Source organism: Numida meleagris, chromosome 1 (assembly GCF_002078875.1).
Source record: "Numida meleagris isolate 19003 breed g44 Domestic line chromosome 1, NumMel1.0, whole genome shotgun sequence".
NCBI classification, from domain to species: Eukaryota; Metazoa; Chordata; class Aves; order Galliformes; family Numididae; genus Numida; species Numida meleagris.
In genome coordinates this window covers 58,252,085-58,270,784 of record NC_034409.1, presented here as the reverse complement: position 1 = coordinate 58,270,784, position 18,700 = coordinate 58,252,085, and the positions used below count along the sequence as shown (strand labels likewise).

General features: G+C 39.2%; 1 protein-coding gene and 2 long non-coding RNA genes across 3 annotated transcripts in view; 1 reads left to right on the top strand and 2 right to left on the bottom strand.

Annotated features, from left to right (window-relative positions):
- DGKI (diacylglycerol kinase iota) overlaps positions 1–18,700 on the bottom strand; it is a 174,628-nt gene that overhangs the window by 140,621 nt on the left and 15,307 nt on the right. Inside the window, exons 2-3 of the mRNA XM_021388553.1 lie at positions 17,763–17,897; positions 12,713–12,781 (exon numbers count right to left, since the gene is read on the bottom strand). Of these exons, the coding sequence (XP_021244228.1) occupies positions 12,713–12,781; positions 17,763–17,833 (140 nt within the window). The 5' untranslated portion in view covers positions 17,834–17,897. The remainder of the gene's footprint in view (positions 1–12,712; positions 12,782–17,762; positions 17,898–18,700) is intronic.
- On the bottom strand, positions 2,021–6,631 carry LOC110394613. The gene is made up of 2 exons (XR_002435744.1): positions 5,878–6,631; positions 2,021–2,095 (listed from the first exon to the last, which is right to left on the bottom strand). It is a non-coding gene; the product is annotated as an uncharacterized LOC110394613 (long non-coding RNA).
- On the top strand, positions 12,481–15,729 carry LOC110394608. The gene is made up of 5 exons (XR_002435738.1): positions 12,481–12,767; positions 13,063–13,164; positions 14,747–15,136; positions 15,439–15,526; positions 15,628–15,729. It is a non-coding gene; the product is annotated as an uncharacterized LOC110394608 (long non-coding RNA).

Below are 18,700 nucleotides of genomic sequence, written 5' to 3'. Positions count from 1 at the left end.
TTTTCACATCTTATTCAAAGAATTAAAACTGAATCTACACACTTCGGCTTTGATACAATACTTCTACAGAAAAGAGGGTACCCATAAACCTTGATTAAGAAATCTTTAAGCATTTGGATCAAAGCTCTTAGCGAGAAGTTAAGTTAGAATAAAGGCAAATATACAAACCTGGAATCTCAAATTTTGAAGATTCTGGAATCAATCAAGCAACTGCGATAATAAAATTTAATCACTGTCTTTCCGAGTAAACAATGAGAAATGCTCTAGGGAACTCTGAGTATAAATGATTTCCAGCTGCATCATAGGATGGCCATCAGAATTACAAAAGATTGATATGTTTTTATTTGAAAAAGCAAAGAAAGTCTGAGTGTGAAGTATTTTCATGAAAATGAATTTGATTCAAAATCATAGTATATTCCAGGACCTGCGTTCTGTAGATCAAGCATAGATGCAAACTGATGAGCAAATTGAATGGATGCGATTATGGTATGATCATGCTATTTATTTTTTCTATAATATGTTAAATCATACATACTGATTTTTTTGAAAGTGGTACAGATAGTCCATGAGATCATTCTGCCAAACAGAGGAAAATAAGACTGAAGGGTACGTCTCGGTGATATCAAATAGTAATCATTTCATGTGAAAGATAATGAAGGCGTGAGGGAAACAACACAAGACAGGGAGGAATGGTACTAAATCCTCAGCAGTTTGGAATGGCACATGAAAAAAAGCAAAAGAGTTTTATTTTCCATGTTTTAATGTCAGTCTTGAAAAATGTTTTCTTGCCTCTCAGATGCTAGCACATTGCTTTAAAAATAAACTAATTTAAGGTAATTTCTCTATCAGACCAGGATCCTCTGCAGACATATGTTATTCACACAAGCTGAAATGTTATTATGACTCAAGAACTGTATGGCCTCGCACAAACTATGCAACAAAGTATTCTGATTTTCTCCTTTTCTACAAATGAAACGTGTCTTGCAGTTTTGCACTGCAAGCTACAGACAGTTGTTACAAATGTGATTTTTTTGATTCTATTTTTATGTCCCTGAACCGCTAAGTGTCTTTTCCTTTTTTTTTTCCCCTATGTAGTTTCTTTTCCTCGAGAATGGAAATAATCTGAAATTCAGTTCTCTCTACTCTTCTCCACATTTGTTACCCATTTACAAGCTTCCATTTAGTAAATACAAGGGATTCATGGCGTAAAGTTAAGATCTTCATATTCTGATTGTGCAAACAAAAACTGAAATAGGTAATAGAGATCCATACTCACTAATCAAGTGAAAAATGCATCAAGTTTTTCAGACAGATTTAAAAAAATGAATATTTTATGCCAAAGGAATTTTGTGACCAAATATTGATACAAGAATCAAATCATCTTCCAAGTTAGACAAATACCTAGGACTGACGGTATAATCCAGAACAAAAGCAAGCTTTCAAACAATCTAGAATAGCAGTTCTCTAACAGAAGATTTTGAAAGCACACAGGACATAAAAATAGTCTTCATTTTGAAAAGCAAGTTCAACATTTGAATTCCAAATACAATTTTTACTGAAAGGATATCTGTCCAGATAACCAAGCAGGGAAGAAAGTTCAGGCTTTGCCTGCATCGTTCTTAGGGACTAAAAAGGCCTACATTTACTTTTCATTAGAGTGACACTTGAGAAAGTCAGATAAAAAGTAAGACTATCGCTCAAAAAGCAAATTATATTTTCTCTTGAAGGAAGTAAGCCAGTGACTGAGATATGACAAAGCTTTTGACCTCCACATTCCCTATCCAGGACTGCATGAGAAATAAAAACAGAGACAAAAAGAATTTCAACAAGTGCCTCTTTCTTCTCATTCCTCACACCAAGCCTGTACAGTTCAACAGCAGACACTGCTGTCCTTAGAAAAACTTCTGTTTTGAGCACCTGAAAAAAATGGGCCCCTGATTCCCGACAGGGCTGGCAGCTATTGGACTGGTGCTACCACGCACCTGCACCTTTGTCGTACCACACTGTTGACTTTTTTTTCCATTTCCTCTGGCATGGTGTGTATGCCTCAGCCAAAGTCCCATGGAAACAGGCACGTACCCACTGCTTCCAATTCCTGTATTTGAGGCACAGTAGAGCATGGGGTGGGGAAAGAGGATGTAAGTTAAAAAAAAAAAAATCAGACAATAAACAACAACCAGAAAGCAACTGAAGATCCCCCCCCACCTTCAAGCCGGTGTAGCATCCTGCTCCTGCAGGGCTTCATCCAAAGTTCATCTAATTCAATCAAAAGGTTTTATCTATCATTAATAAATTTCAGGAAGAAAGACTTGGAAACTAAGGGATAGCTCTTCAGCTCTTCACACAGGCCAAAAACACTTTATTTTCAGTTTATGGGCTTCAGCCTGGGCAAGGAATGAAGGATCTGTGTAGCAAAAATAATCCATAACAAATCACCACCTTTCTGAACATCCCACCTCCAGTAATGAAAAAGTCCATTTGATGTCACACTCAACGTGACAGTATGTCCTCTGCCCTTTGTCAGTGCACAGAAGGCAGAAAACATAGGAAATGTCAAAAATAAACTTCTAGAACTGGAGAAGCAGCAGAAAATGGTTTGAGTCAGAGAGGCATTAACCTCAGGATACTCAGCGTGTTTATATAACATTAATTCATACTCATTTAGCCCTGAATAAAACATGAGTTGTCTACCAAAAATACTTATGTTTCAAGCTTACTGGTGATAATCAACTTTGCAGTTACGTGTAACCATTCACAAATCAATCTCTTCATACAGAACCTTAAGATTTCTGCCCAGAGGAGCGTTTCACATCAGATTAAGAAAACATAGTCTGTGTCATGTAACGTCACAAATCGCACTGGAATTGTATTGAGGGCCTGCTGCCTTCAGCATGCCATAGACACTAAAAAGGGGGCCATGGTGAGGGATCAGGTACTGTCAGTCAGGAGGGAAGTTGCTGCAATCCCTCCTGACTCCAAGGGACAGCCATCACAGGGCCATACCCAAGTCAGCTTTCAGTCTTTGATTAGGTGAGCGTTTGAGGTGATGCTGTGGCACAGAAGTACAGGTGTTACACCAGCTAGAGAAATTATCTTCGTGACTGAGAAGAAAGTGGAGGTCTTCAGTACTGATTAGCAGCTCTGCTGGATTTAATTAACAAGATGTTGTAACTGGAGTCTTTTTATGTTTTGGAACCAATTTAAGAAATGCTCATTTTTCTCATTATCTGCCCTTTAAGCAGTTTCTCTTTTTTTCATCTAAATTCTGTTAAAATATACATATGGGTTTTTTCTTCCTCCCTGTTGACTCACCAGTTGTATATAAGCAAGCTAAGAGAGACAATACAAAGCACTGTCAAATGCACATGTCACGCAAACAGCAGGGTGGAAAAGATTTATTTTCCTCTAATTTCTTTTTGGCTACTGAAGTACTGGGTGCTGCTCCTTTAGCGCCTATACCTCCTGAGGAAAAGGCACAGTAACTTGACAGTATTCCTCAGAGCCAGATAAATCTCAGATGCCAAGTCCTTGGAAACACTCAAGGTCAGGCTGGCCCAGGCTCTAAGCACCCTGATCTAGCTGTAGATGCCTCTATTCATTGCAGAGAAGTTGGACTGGGTGACCTTTTAAGATTCCCTTCCAACTCAAATGACTCTGTGATTCTATGACTTGACAGCACCTTTGTGACTCCAACATACCTACACCTGGGAGAGGTCTGGACATGAACCCCATGATGGGCCATGCCATGCTACTTGCACTGTCAAAATCCTTCAGATCAAAAGTCCAAAGGGGACTTGTAATGGCATGTTCTTAGCTCCTGCATTAGTGCATTATTTGTTGGAGTCATTTGGAGAGAAATGCTAATTTGAAATGAAATCACTATGTAAGACCACCATAGGATCAAAGGAAAATAACAACAGATTATGAGAGATAGAAAACTGGCTTTTGAGGCTTCTTTCTACCAGTGAGCATTAAGACATGAAAATAACAGCAGAGGAGATTAGAATCCCTTACCATCAAATTAGCTGAGTAAGAAGTATCAACTGTACAAACATCTTGCACACTTTCACCCTGCAGTGTCTCACCCTCAGTGAGGAAGTAACACTTGCAGCAATGAGAAAGTAGATCAAATCATCCTATATAATGTTATTAAAAGAAAAAATAATATCTGACTCCTCTGAATTAAGTTGAACTTTCCTTGAAAGCTGGTTTTATTACATCAGCCACACGCTAAAATGACAGTAAAGTACTGAAACAAACATACTGTATTTTTGCCTCCACCATGTAAGTGATTTATTTGGACAGTAACTATCCTAAAATATCCCGCATGCATTTTGTAGCTGAAAGATACAGAAGGTGCCAGGCCAGACTATCCTCTGCAAGCTTATTGCGCAACATATGAACTCGGAAGAGAAAAATCTGACCTCTTCTCAGCATGAAAAACCAAATTACTTTATAACATCTGATGAGACCAATATATGTTATAAATATTCATATAAATATATTTAAGAGTGGGACAACCAGTTATTTATGGTTACTTTATCAGCATTCAAAAATCACAGTACCAAAACTGACATAACAATTGGTATCTACTCATAAGACATTTTTAAAAAATGTGAAAAACAAAAAGAAATTCTTCCCCAAGCCTTACTTTGAATATCTCTTTGGAAAAAAAAAAGTTTTCACAAAATAATAATGGAGAGCAAAGATGGATGGAAAGCCAGAGAAGATGTATTTTAAATACAATCTTACTAAAGTGGCATATTGCCCCCCTTTCAGGGATGTACTTGATGTAATACAGCAAAGCTCAATCAAAGCTGGGAACAAGCCACAGAGTTTCTGAGGTCAGTGGACAGATAGATAAATGATAAAATATTAAGGGGAGCATGCTTAGTTGATGCTCCACCTAGGATTTAAATGTAATTCAGTATAGATTTCTGCCAATCTCAAGGTGAGCATAATAGGTAAGTACTACTGGTGACAGCGGAGGCACCCACTGCTAGCAGACGGGTGAGCTTTAGGCCAGAACTGTGAAAAGCAGAAGCATGTTGCTGCATGCATAGCTGGTGAAGAGCAAGTGTACTCACATCTACATCAGCAACTGGGAAAGAGAGGCCTTCCGGGGCTTACAAATTTTTAAGTACTGCCTAAGTAGCAGAAGTAACATGACCACAGGAGATACCCTTGCCCTCTCTCTATCGCAGCAGTTGTTATGGCATCTCTGCAGGCCAGAGATCCACCACCTCCCAACAGGAGCATTCACGTTTTCAAGCCACAAGGTAGTACCAAAATGTTAAGGAAAGTTCCTACAGAGAAAAATCCACTAGGGAGGCAATTAGAGCTACTCATTAGAATCCCAGCAATTACATGCAGGTAACTTCTGTAAAGCAAATACCACACTAAAGCCTTTGTACAGGTGAAGCATAAGAGAAGAAATCCCCTATGTGGGAAACCAAAATAATCAAGCAGAAAAAAAAATATGAAAGTGAAATACTAACACTCTTGCCATCATTTCACATCAGATTTTCTTGCATACATTCTACGTTCCTGTTCCTTGAAATTATCTTGGAAACCCACTCCTCCATACCACTTGGAAATCAGCAGCAACCATGTCAGGAGTTAAGAGACCAAACCCTCAATGGGCAAATATTGCACAATTCTATGGACTTAGGTGAAGCAATACCACTTTGTATCCCAAGCGATGACTTAAAGAAAAATACTTTAAGGACTTAGACGAAAATAAAGAAAACTCTCCAATTCCTATTGCAGTGGGAAGCACATAAGCAGATAACTTCTATAACGACAGCTATAGAGAGAGCTAATATAATACTATAACCAAAACCAAAAAAAGCACAGAACACAGAGAAAGACAAATACCTTGTTTACGTGAGAAAATTGCCCTGCTGCAGCTTAAATGTTTATCTACTGTAGTCTTACTAGTGCGAATCAGAATGGGGAAATTACTTCCTCTTAATAACACCTTGATTGAGATCAAATCCGTGGCCCGTGGTCTGAAAGAAAATTTAATAACAGCTCAGAGAGCCTACAGAGGATGTTGTGAGCTTGAAGAGCACCCACCTTGACAGGTAAATCAAGTACAAACTACTTGCTCAGTAAACCTTTAAGAAAAATGAAGCAATAAATTACATACAATAAAAACTGTAATCTACTGTGGAATTAATCCTAAACCACAGATTACCACAGGTCCTTCAGAGCATCCACATATTTTGTTATTCTGATTGCTTGTGTTTTTAAGGCATCTGTTCGCAAAGAGAAATACTGAAACCACAGCCCATCCATAATGCAGCAATGTCTGCCTCAGTTTGCAGTAATTTTGGTTATAAAGGGGGTCATGATTCAGATGCCAGTGACATCATTTCAACAATATTGACAATGCACTGTAATCAGAGCATGCAGGAGAGATGAGGATGAATACCTACGCAATCTATTTGAGTGACTGCTCTTTTTGGTAGGCTTTTAAAACAACACTGCTGGTAGCAGCATTACTGTAAGTTTCGTTTTCTCAAAAAGCCAGGATTCAACTATCCGAAGTTGAGAAATGCTGCATTAACTGATGGAGACTGTAATTCCACCCGGGGAGAGAGATAAACTTGAGCTCTGTTCTTGTGGTCTATCATGTCACCAGAAACCTTTGCTGGAGTTACAGAAGTACTACTACACGTAGATGAGAGTGCATCACTTCAACAAAATGTTTCAGAAGCTTTTCCAGAAGCTGCAGATGAAAAACAACAAGCAGTTGAACCTTAAGAGAAACTACTTGTTCTGATTTACTTGTTAATTTATAATGCTGAAATATACTGTTAACTAAATTAACAGTCTATTTGCAACCTCATTTTAAACTCAGTAACAAAATCAACTTTACAGTGCTATAACTTGCAAAATTTCATTTTTATAGTGTTGTTCACATTGAAGATTTTAAAACCACATTATGAAGCAGGGAGAAAGCCAGCATTATATAAACATGAACCAACAGAGATCTCAGCAGCAGTCTGTTCCCACAGAGCTCTGGATTTCAGAATTGGATTTGGTCAGAGTAGCTAATATTTTCGTCAGCTGCTGGGGATTAGGATTTATTTTGAGTTATTTTCAAACAAAAAAAGGAATTTACTATCATACCTCATCTGAATCCTAAACTTAGAGCAGTATCTTGACCTTCTATTACATAGAGGACCTTACTCTATGACCACATTAATTTTAGTGTGTCCACTGCCACTGGCTTCAAATTCAAACAAGAAGGGAAAACACTAACAATTATCTTCTGAGAAATACTTCTACGGAAAGTCTGTGAGGGAAGGGATAAAGTGGTTACTTAACATCACTACATATATCATCCATCTCACTGACATCTGTCTCACTGACGTTAACTTCTAAAGTCCACCTGAAAATGGACTTCCCACTGTGCTAATCATCCCTAATTGTACAGCTCACCAACCTCATCTCTCCCCATAAATTTATCTGACAAGAGGCACTCGCAAGAAAAGGAGGTCAGACTCCATACAGAGGCAGCTAAACTAGAAACTTACAGAAGAAGCAGGTTGTCCAGAAACTAGGTCTGCCACAGCTGCTTTGAGCCTCTCCCTGCATTCCTCACATTTAGGAATTTCCCTCTGTGGCACTGAAGATAAAACAGCAAGCCTGGTGCTAGTCCACCCAGATGGAACATTTCCCCCTAGACACCTACACAGCCCTGTCTTCCCATAATTTTTAGGAGCTGCTCGACACAGAAGGGAATGCAGATATGCTTACCACCTTTGGTTCAGCTCTGTATGCTATGTCCTACATTCAAGCAGCTCAAGGAACAGGAAGGTTCAGGGAAGCAAAATGTGTTTTTGGCTTCCCCCCCCCCCCAAGGTTGCACTACAAGAAAAGGAGTCAGAAACAAAACTAAAGCCACGGCTGAATTCAAAGCCACCTCAGTGTTCTCATTTTACTATTTATAGGTGACAAGATACCTGCATGATACATCACGTTCTAGGTTTAATCATCTGCACTGTTCATTTGACATGCTGGCAAAAGGATAAAGGAACATTTATGTACATCGTTATTATTCAAGTCAGGTTTAATATTTGCAATTGGAAATTTTTCTGAAGGTTGTGACAGAAGTGAGCAAAGTTCAGATGCAGGATAAACAGAAGTAGTTTATATTCAAGCGGAAAGAAAGAGAGAAGTAATGTTTTTTAAACCAGATCAGAGATTTCTTTCAGATGTGGAAATGATTTGGTGGTTTGTGAGAGAAAGCACAGGAATGCGCAATGTGAAAAACCACTGGCTGAGCCAGATTTCAACTAAGACAACAGGAAAATTACCACTGATATTGAATGGATCAGTACTTTATCCCTCAACTTCAGTCAACGGGTTAAAGCGTAGTTTCGTATACCACTAGTTATGCCTTTTTAAAATCATATCCTTCATCCTGTCTTTTGTGCATTTCAGCTTTCCAAGTGTTTTGTTTGGGTACAAAGTATGTTATCTGTGTTTTACTGGTCTTTTGTAGTCAACATACTGTAAATACTTAAAAAAAAAAAGAAATATCAAGCCTGAACATTCACAGGATTAGAATTACTATATAATTAAATATAAATACACGTGTCTATCATATTAAGTGGCTATCAGTACTGACCTACAGAGCAAAGAGAAAAGAAAGAATGCAAAAAACTAAGCTATTTGGACATAATTCTTACATCTCAAAATCCATGAGCATAATAAAGAATCAGAAAAACATTTTAGATGATCTCATTCATCCAGCAGCAGCAGTTGAACTAATAATAGTTTCAGTGTTTGTTAAGAGATTTATCTCATCCAGCTTCAACTTTCAAGAAATGAGAAATTCATTGCTTCCCTTGAGAGGCCAACCTGCTGGGCACCAGACAAACTTCTGGGACAAACTTCTAACTGTTGGAAGCTGTCCTGGTACCACTGGCCTCAGCGCTGCCACACTAATTTCCACCAGCTGATACACTGCTACAGAATAAGAGAGCAGAGAAAAGTTAAATGCCATCCACTGTTATAACTGTTCACCTCATTTAACACGGTATCTCTTAAAACATTTCAATATTGTAGGTTTCTTTGTTATAAATGCTTAAACAGGAGACAAAATGCTACTCAATAAATAAAGGGCCTTTAAGTTACCAAAACCATTTCTTCATGTTTCCATGGAAATAGGGACCTAACTCCTTAACCATGATGACATTAATGATCAGGTGCCTGCAGCCACAAAAGAAAGAAAGGGGACAGAAATTACCAGCTACTCCATGGTGTGTCATTCTGGAGCACATTCTCCCCAGTTAGGGGTAGGAATTGACACTCATTTTCTACCCTCAGAGCTTCCACAGAAACAGAGCTCACAGTGTCAGAACAGAGATGGGTTGCTGCTTTACTTTTAAAGCTGGCTTGCTAACTATACAATTAAAATAAATAAAACAATGTCATCATCTTCTGAAGGAGGAAGAGGAGGAGGAGGAGAAAGAAAGTGCAGCTTCAATAAAAGCAACACTATAAATGTGTTGCCACGCTCCAGCCCCCTCGCAATGTGTCTATATCTTGGTTTCACTGAGCTATGCCACCAATGGCATATTATCAGCATTACAGCTGAAGTATAATGAAGGTTTTTCTGAGCTAGGAAGGCATCTGCTAATTGAAAGGACCTGTTGGGTTAAGAACCATTTAAGTAGAGAATGAAAAGGAAACAGAAGGGTGAACGGACCATCCAGATTCACAGACTTGGCCACGGCCAAGATGAGAGAAACTAGGTTTGCCCAAAAACCTCATGGTATTCCCCAGCTGCTGTACAGCACTGCCTCTGTGCTGTGCCGAGACTCCCATCCTGGCCTGTCTAAACTGTGGACAATTGCTTTTTTCCCCCCATTTGATTCAAAATCTCTTGAGTCTTTATTTGTCCTAATGGGAATATCTTCATTTTTCACTGAGCAGAACTAGAGCTTTTAAAAGGATTCACATGAAGGAAGTGGAAGACCGGTTGGTATGGTACCCATGGGCAAGGATACACCACTCATCAAGAAGGTGGTGGAACAGCCCTTATATGTGGGCCAGAGCGATCCTTCAAGAGTGCTTTGAGATCCAAGGATGGAAAAAAAGTCCTATGTAGGACAAATAGAAGTTGTAATGATTCTGCATGTGAATAGAAACTACTACCACTGTTCTGAACACATAGATTAATCACGTTCCAAGAGCTGGAATTCAGAAAATTAGCCTTGTTCTCTAAGTAAGATGCATTAAATATGCATAAAGTACTACCTGCAACAAAAGTATTTTGACAAAAAAAGTTTGGACGATTCACTATACAGTTGTGTTGTTGTTGTTTTTTTTATTTAAAATATGATCAAGTCACATAGCTCTGAGGAGGTCCCTCAGTCATTTTGATTCTGAATCAACCATTATGTAAGTGGTCAGCCTTAAAACTAGTCACACTGACACTAGCCTAACTATATCACATAGAAATAAGACTCTTCAGTTTTGTGTAAACTCAATGAAAACATAAAATATCAACTAAACACAATCTGCAAAATTGATCACAGTAAGTGTATGAATCATGGTGCTGTATTTACATGCCAATGTATTTTATGCTGAGACTGTCTTTGAAACTAATATATCTGTAAATCAATTAAAATGTAAGCATCCAATTATAACAATCAACTTATTTAGCTCCTGCCACATTTACTATCTCAGCATCTCCTGCATATATTGATTTTTCTAATAATGCCATTATTAGATACACAATATTTTGACTTTTAGAAATGAAAATGGAAACAAGATTACTTTGATATGTTACTCAACTCCCTACAAAAAGAAAAAATCAAAAGCACTGAAGGAAATCAAAGTGACAATCTCACACCGTTACCTGGAGACCCACTTCTTCATTTCTATTACTGCTTACCAGTAACAGATCACTATGCTAACCTAGCAACTCAAAGAAACCTGATGGATGATGCGTAAAATCTCTAAAAAGTTGTGTTTACAGTAAACAAATGGAGAGATTTCACTGAAAAAGGCAAGGCCAAGCACAATGTGAAAAGAGATGAAGAGCAGGTGTAAGAGCAACTTTGCCTTTCCCAGTCTTTAATTTCTCTCTCCCCTGGGGTTCTCTTAAGCATTAATTCTAGCAGCAGCTTGGGACTTGATTCTAGTACAGATATCTCTAAAGAGGGTTTTAAAACCACATACAGGTAACAAATTTCCATCACAACTCACTTTAAAAAGCAAATAAAAGCAAAATGTGCATCAGTCTAAAATAGAATACAGTCTTTGGGGGGTAAAAATGGCAGACCTACAGTCCATTATGGTAATCAGAGAGCACAATTACAGATGTTCAGGGGTAAAGTAATAAAAAGATCAAGCTGCTCATTATATTCTTGTTAATTGTACCTACAAGGCAGAATCTGAGCTGAGTGAAAGTCAAACTTACAAAGCAGCAAAGACATATTTTAAGATAACTTCCTTTTCTTTGCACCTAAACTGAACATGGCTGACTGCTTTTGAAAGGCATTGGATGAATACCTTTTGAGAATTCAGCTTAAGCCTTCACTGTAGCATGTTGTTCTATATTGAGTTGCTAGAGCTTTCTCTGGCACTGAAGAACATACAGACGTGTAAGCACGATGCCATGGCTGGCATAACCCACCTGCCAAAAAGCCTAGAGTTGTCCTGCAGTAACACGGATGTGCTGCACCCAGTACCAGCTGCTCATGCCTCTATATGACCCCATGCCATATGTACACCATACATGTTACATCTAATGAACAACCTCATTGAGGCAGAGATGCAAAGAACTGAAGCTAGGCAGGAGGGAGACAAAACATAGGGATGGGATCTAAGGTGGGAATCAGGAACAAAGCTAAAGGAGATAAGGAAATCAGAAACACTTCACAAGGTTGAGCACCCGAGAAGACCAAGACATTGTGTTCTTCTGTTCCCAGTTCATAAATGGAGACAACGCAGCACCCAGCATAAGACAGGGCCACTGCAAAGGCTGTCCATGAAACTCTACCCAACTGTGCTGTGGTGAAGAACAGCAAGGAAATGAAAAGCATGAGGCCATCAGTAATTCTGCCCTCATTGCTTGTTATGAGAAACAATGAGATATAATAATATTGAACAGCTTCTCATTTGAGCAGCAGTGGACATCCTGTGCACAGAGGGAAGCAGGAATTCTGTGGAAGAAACTGTAGGCAACTGTGTAATTAATGGCTGAATCATAATACATACACACAAGAAGGTGGGAAAATTAATGTCTTGGCACTTTCTGACTTCTGTGTGTTTGATTTTGCAGTCCTGATAGAAGTTTTTTTCCATATGGCATGAACATGTGTCCAGTGTGTAAACACTCAAGGCTGTAATTCAGCATTGTGCTCACCAAGCCAAACTGCTGCACCCTGCTGAACCAGTTCCTCATTGGTGCAGCCAACAGGCCGGGTTATTGCATCACAGAGAAGATGGCCGTAGCCTGTTGTAGAGCTACTGGGTAGAGTGCCCAGACCCAGTACATGTCTCCCTTTACACTATGCAAATTATACATATATATATAGTTCATTTCTATTGTTCCCCCCCCCCCCCAAGAAAAGAAGCACAAAGGGGAAAGGTGATAAATGCAGGGTAAACAGTGAGTGTTGTAAAAATATCCTTTAAAAGAAGATCACAGCCAGCGCACAAAGACTAGCATACCTAAGCAACTTACAGAAACTCCGAAGACAGGAATCCAGAGGAATAGAAGTCAGTCACCATGGGAAAAGGTTTCAACATCAAGCTGTCAAAGGATTGTTGGAGAATCAGTAAAGGGATGGGAAAAGAAAAGAGGAGTCTCAACAGAGGCTTCTTTTAAAGGACTTTAATGGGCTACAGCCATTTAACCCGGCTCATATGCCATACTAGTTCAGGCAAATTCTCCCACTTTCTCCCATAATCCCTGCCTGCCAACAAAACATGTGATAATGAATAATTGGATTCTGATAATCTATTTTTTGCCACTTGAAACATTATGTGGGAAGTTCAGAGGCTGTTGATATGCACTGTTTCCGCCTCTTGCAGAGATACTTTGGGTTTAAATTATTCCACCTAAAATCCAACGCAGTGAGTTGAGGACTCCAGGGACTGACTGTTCTGTACTCACAGAAAGAAGAAAGGAGCAAGGTCAGATTTTACATTTGGATTACCTACTGAAAATCTTACCACAGTCTTCCAGCCATTTAAGTGTTATTTAATAACAAATGAACAATAATTCGATTGTATAGCAAGTCTTCTAACTGCCTGTTTAGTGAATTCATGTGGAGAAGGGGCAATAGCAAATAAGTATTGAGAAGCAGAATACTGTTGTATCCTCAGAGTAGATGCATCTGTTCCCACTCTCATCGGCTCATCTCTCTGACCATTCTTCCTCAGACAGCACTATTCACTCTCATCTTGCATGACATCCCATCTTCAAACTAGGTCCTGGGCTACACCTGCATCATCAGTAACCACTCCCATCATGCTGCTTCAGCTGAGGTTAACTAACTCCTCTCCTTTGAAGAAATCAAGTCACAGACCAGATTTAGGATAAATCCTAGGAACAAAGAAGAGCTGAGCAAAATGTTTGGGGGGGGGGGGGAACATGACAAGATACTGGTAGCATGATCTCCTTACACAGTCAGATAGATCTGCTTTAGCATGTGGATAATACAGGTGTCTGTGCCTGTTCTTCCTCCACTCTATGCTTCAAAGCCCATCTTAAATTCACACATAATGCTTTCAAAACCACCCAGAGAAATTCAGCAGGTCAAAAAAGATCACAAAATTGGACACACTTTCAGGGTTGTAGGTGTATGGTGGATCCCTTTCCTCCTTCAACGTACATTTTATCACCTTATTACCTTAACACGTATAGTATCATAGTAACACGTATCCATCCAAGATGCCATTTAAATAGATCTGTTTGTTTTAAAGCAACTGCACAGAGTTTGGTCAGAAGATACCTGATCAGTTTTTCCTTCATCTCCTAGTATGTAGCATGAATGCAAAGAGCTTGCAGCTCTGTTGCCAAAACTAATCAATCGTTTCTCCATATTGTAATAACACATACAATGAGGGACAGATTAACAAGTGACAGAATTTGTTCAACAAGAATAAGAGTGCCTCTGCACTGCAAGTCAATTTAATCCAAGATTATCTTAATAAAAACAATTTTCCTACATCCTGGGAGCTGTAAATTCACATTGGGGCACCAATTCTGACACAGAAGTTTGGCTTGATCTCCCCAGAAACACATCTCCTCAGCTTGTCCATGCAGACTGCTTCAGATGCAATTCTTTCAGACAGCTCTATTGCAGGTAGAAAAATCTCAGCACAACTAGAAAATTTCCATCCCAGTTCTGTCTGCTAAACAATTTATGTCCTCCATCCTGAGATTTACTTCCCTTCAGCATTAATTCAAAGGACTGCAGTTTACTGTTCTTGGGCTAGTGCCCTAAATTATATTTATTTATACAGTCATTGCATACCACTTACAATTCATGCTAACAGTTTGATTCAATATGCAAGTGAATCTGGCAGTCATAAACGTTCTTGGAAATTATTTTCTAACATTTGATCTACTACCAGTTAGTGAGCTGTGTTTCTACTAGAACAGAGAGAGCAATTTGGTTCATTTTAAAATAAAAGGTCCTATTTTAAAATAAGTGTTCCGAACAGTTTTCTAAAATGTTTAAAAAAATAAAAACAACCTTTTTTATTTAAGGCAACAACCACAGTTTGGCAGTCAAGCCTGGAGTTTGAATTCAGAGTGAAGGCAGAGGCAGGAGACAAGTGTCAAAGGAGCACAGTCAGCAGGGAATGCAGAGGGCTAGAGGAGGACAGAAGCCCATGCTGAGGCCACGCGGGGAACAGAGCAGGAGTGAACACCTGGGAGCAGAGCTGGAGCTGCCCTACCACAGGCTGCACTATAGGCCCAGTGCTGGCCCCAGTACATCCACGTCCTGGAGACCCTGCCCCAGGGACACCTGCAGACCCATCCTGTATCTCCGGCACCCTGGCAGCTCTGCAGCAGGAGGTGGAGGGGCTGCCAGCTCCTCAACCGTGCCAGAGCAAAGGGGACAGACTTTCATCATAGTGAGAGCTTCAAAGACAGGTAAGTATTTAAGCTGTTAACTATGCCCCCTTAGGAAAGCTCCATTCACTTAAAAGTGACAGGAGAATGCACATACTGTGTGAAACCCTGGACTCGGATTTAAAGTGTTTCATTTAATGTTGACCCTGATCAGCTAAAGCTATGCTAAAAAAAAGTAATGCCAGTAGAAATATTGGCGTCACAAATACTACTGTGAGTTAACCTCAAAAGTTAAAAATGCTACAACTTCCTTTCTCAATACGGTGCCACTTTGCCAAACAATTTGTCTCCTTCATCATCTCTACTTCCTTTTTTCTTTGAAGCTTCCAGAAAAGAAATTAATAACACAAAACAAGGACCTCCTAACACAGTGTCTCCTACTGCACTTAGAAACACAGATGAGCAAAGAATGTAAGTATTTGCAATAGTAATGTGAAGGAGAGAGAAAACATAAGAGCTACTTTGACATGTGACATCCATAACCTGTCAGAGTCCTAACTGGTTCTCTTTAGCTGTTTTAGACATATGAAGTAGGTTCCACACCGGTTGGGAAGGAGAAGGACGAGGAAATTCTCACTGAAAGGACATGGAATAAAGCAGTCATGATTCTCCAACTGAACATGTGGAACTCTAATGAATTTCTCACACACAGAAGTACCAAATGGAGATAGCATGAAAAAGGTGCAAAGTGCCTTCTCTCAATTAAGGGTTTCTCAGCATATGGAATACCCAATCTGTCAAGTTGATCTAAATCAAATGCTTTATTGACAATAAGCTCTTTGTTGTGTGTGCTATTTTTTGCACATCAAGTGTGCTTTATAAAGCATTGTTTAGATTCCTTAAAGGCCTCTTTAACAGCGTTTCTTCAAAAACATGAGCAACTTGGATATTCTTGCTATTTTTATTACCATTCCATCACAGAAATGAGATTAGATTCTGTATTCCCTTTGTTTACTTCCTGCACAAATTTAAATCATTATCCTCTTCTCTTTTCAATCCCACATGAAGACCTACTTCTGCTGTGTTACTTATAGAAAAGTAGCCCAGTATGGTCTTTATTCTTTTAACCTAATTATCATCTAGGCCAAGAGACAAAGCAGGGGAAACAGGGAACTGAAGTATAAACAAGGCTGAAAAATGAGGAATGAGAAAGGAAAAAGGACAATGGAAATAGAAGGAAAAAGGAAAAATCTCAAATAAGGCAATATCTACCTAACCACATGCCTATCGCTTAGAGGTATTACTAACAAACCATACTGTTTGCACCACCTTTCATCCCTCCCAGACCTTCCAAATGCAAAACAATGACCACATTTCCCTTGCACCCAGCACACACCAAGTATCATCACAGTCTAGATCCAGAGAAAAATCTTTACCCTTAAGTAGGTAAGCATAATAAATTAAAAAGCAAAAGTCAGCACAGATAGTCAAGAATCTGAGTTCACAAAGGGAATGAAACCCAGTCAACTATTTTCCCACCTATTTCTAGATTCTTAGTACAAATTCATATTATTCGTTATTTTATTTCAGCTTGTCTTATAATGTAACAGCCATCAGGGTTTGTACTTTTTTTTTGTTGTTTGGTTGGTTTTTGTTTTTTCTAATTAAACTTTTTTGCACAGGTCAAATCTATGGGAAGCAAAACACAGAACGTTCATGATATTAAAATGAATTTTCTTGTTTCTGTTCTCTTCAGGAAAGTGTTGTGAAAATATCCTTAAGTCATACTGCTCCTCTTCCCCACTACGAACCAACATGAAATGAAATTACTTTGTGTTTCCCTCTGCATAAATGCCTCTCAAGTAGAAAGAAGCAGGACTCTCCCTACATCTTAGCGCAAAAAACCTAGGTTCTGGAACTATGTTGGTACTGCATGTTCTGCAAGTGTAAAGTTAGCAACTAAAGTGCTTTTGCACAATTAAAAAAAGAAAAAAATCTAACCAAGAGGCTTGAAAGCAGGAAGGTATGCTGCTTTTTTTAATCACACGACTTTCTGTCAAAGCATCTATTTCCTCTATATTTGGTACATTATCTCGTAAGACACGATGTACTGGCAAGATGCTTCATGCGCTGAGTACACCTCAAAAGGGCAATATAATCTGATCCCTGCACCTTAGTTTTGATTCTATTAAGAACCAAATTAAGAAATAATTCTGTTTGTCTAATATCTGGTTTTCTTCTCTCCCCCACATTTCTTCTGTTAAGCTCATTTTCCCCAGTTTGGGGGTGGTTTGGTTGGTTGGTTTTACAAAAAGCTTCCTCCCCCCTCCCCACAAACTGCTTTGGCATTGTATTGGCAAAGTAAACATCTCTTCTTTTTAGTTTGCAAGAAAATCAAGATTCTTGAGGAAAAAAATGTCAGATAGACTAATACGCTTGAAAAAAAAAAATCACTCGTCTCTCTCAAAACTTTCGTTTTCCCCATGGGAGCCATACACTTCTTGGAGTAGGACTGAGGGGACCACCTTGAATTCTCCTTTAACCTCAGCTACAAATGGTCAGGGATGAGACTCAAAAACATATTTAAAAAAGGGAAAAAAAAAAAAGACATCTGAACTGTAAACTATAGCCAAGAGATGAGGTTTACAAAAAGCCAATGTTTTCTTTCTTTAAACCACATTACTCTTTGTTAATGTGACAGACAAACCTCAGAGGACTGGTAGAGGGCACTGCGTATGCACATGCAGGATCTGGAAAGCCCTTTTCATTGTTTTTCATGGAAACTATATGCCAACTTCTGCAGAGAATCTCCTTTTGACGTGGATCTCGAGGACGCCACTTTCTGAAGGACAAATGGATATGAACTAAGCTTAGAGACTTCAGCAAATATGCTTTGTTTAAACTCTTCACTACAACATTGATCAAAAAGCAACTGGTAAACATTTAACATCCCAGATTTTTCAGCTTATATAAACTTAAATAGCACAGAGTAACAGAAGTGTACATGGGCCCTCATCATTCTGTATAACTTCAATGAGGAGTACAGCATCAGGAAAGCAGGAGAGGGAAAGACGGTTTCCATTTGCATTCTGTTGCTTTGCACACAAAAAATTATAGAATCATAGAATCTTTTGAGTCAGAAGGGATCTTTAACAGTCATCTAGTCCAACTCCCCTGCGATGAACAGGGACACCTACAGCTAGATCATAGGATTACCAAGGTTGGGAAAGACCTCCAAGATCATCGAGTCCAACCATCCACCTAGCATCAGCATTCCCCTACTAACCCATGTCCCTTAATACAAGATCTAAACATTTCTTGCACACCTCCAGGGATGGCAACTCAACCATTTCCCTGGGCAGCCTGTTCCAGTGTCTAATCACTCCTTCAGAGAAGAAATTTTTCCAAACATCCAACCTGAACCTCCCTGGTGCAACTTGAGGCCATTCCCTGTAGTCCTGCCACTAGTTACATGGGAGAAGAAGTTGACCCCACCTCGTCACAACCTCCTTTCAGGTCATTGTAGAAAGTGATAAAGTCTCTCTTGAGCCTCCTCTTCTCCAGACTAAGTAATCCCAGTTCCCTCAGCCACTCCCTGTAGACTTGTGTTCCAGACCCCTCACAGCTTCATTACCCTTCTCTACA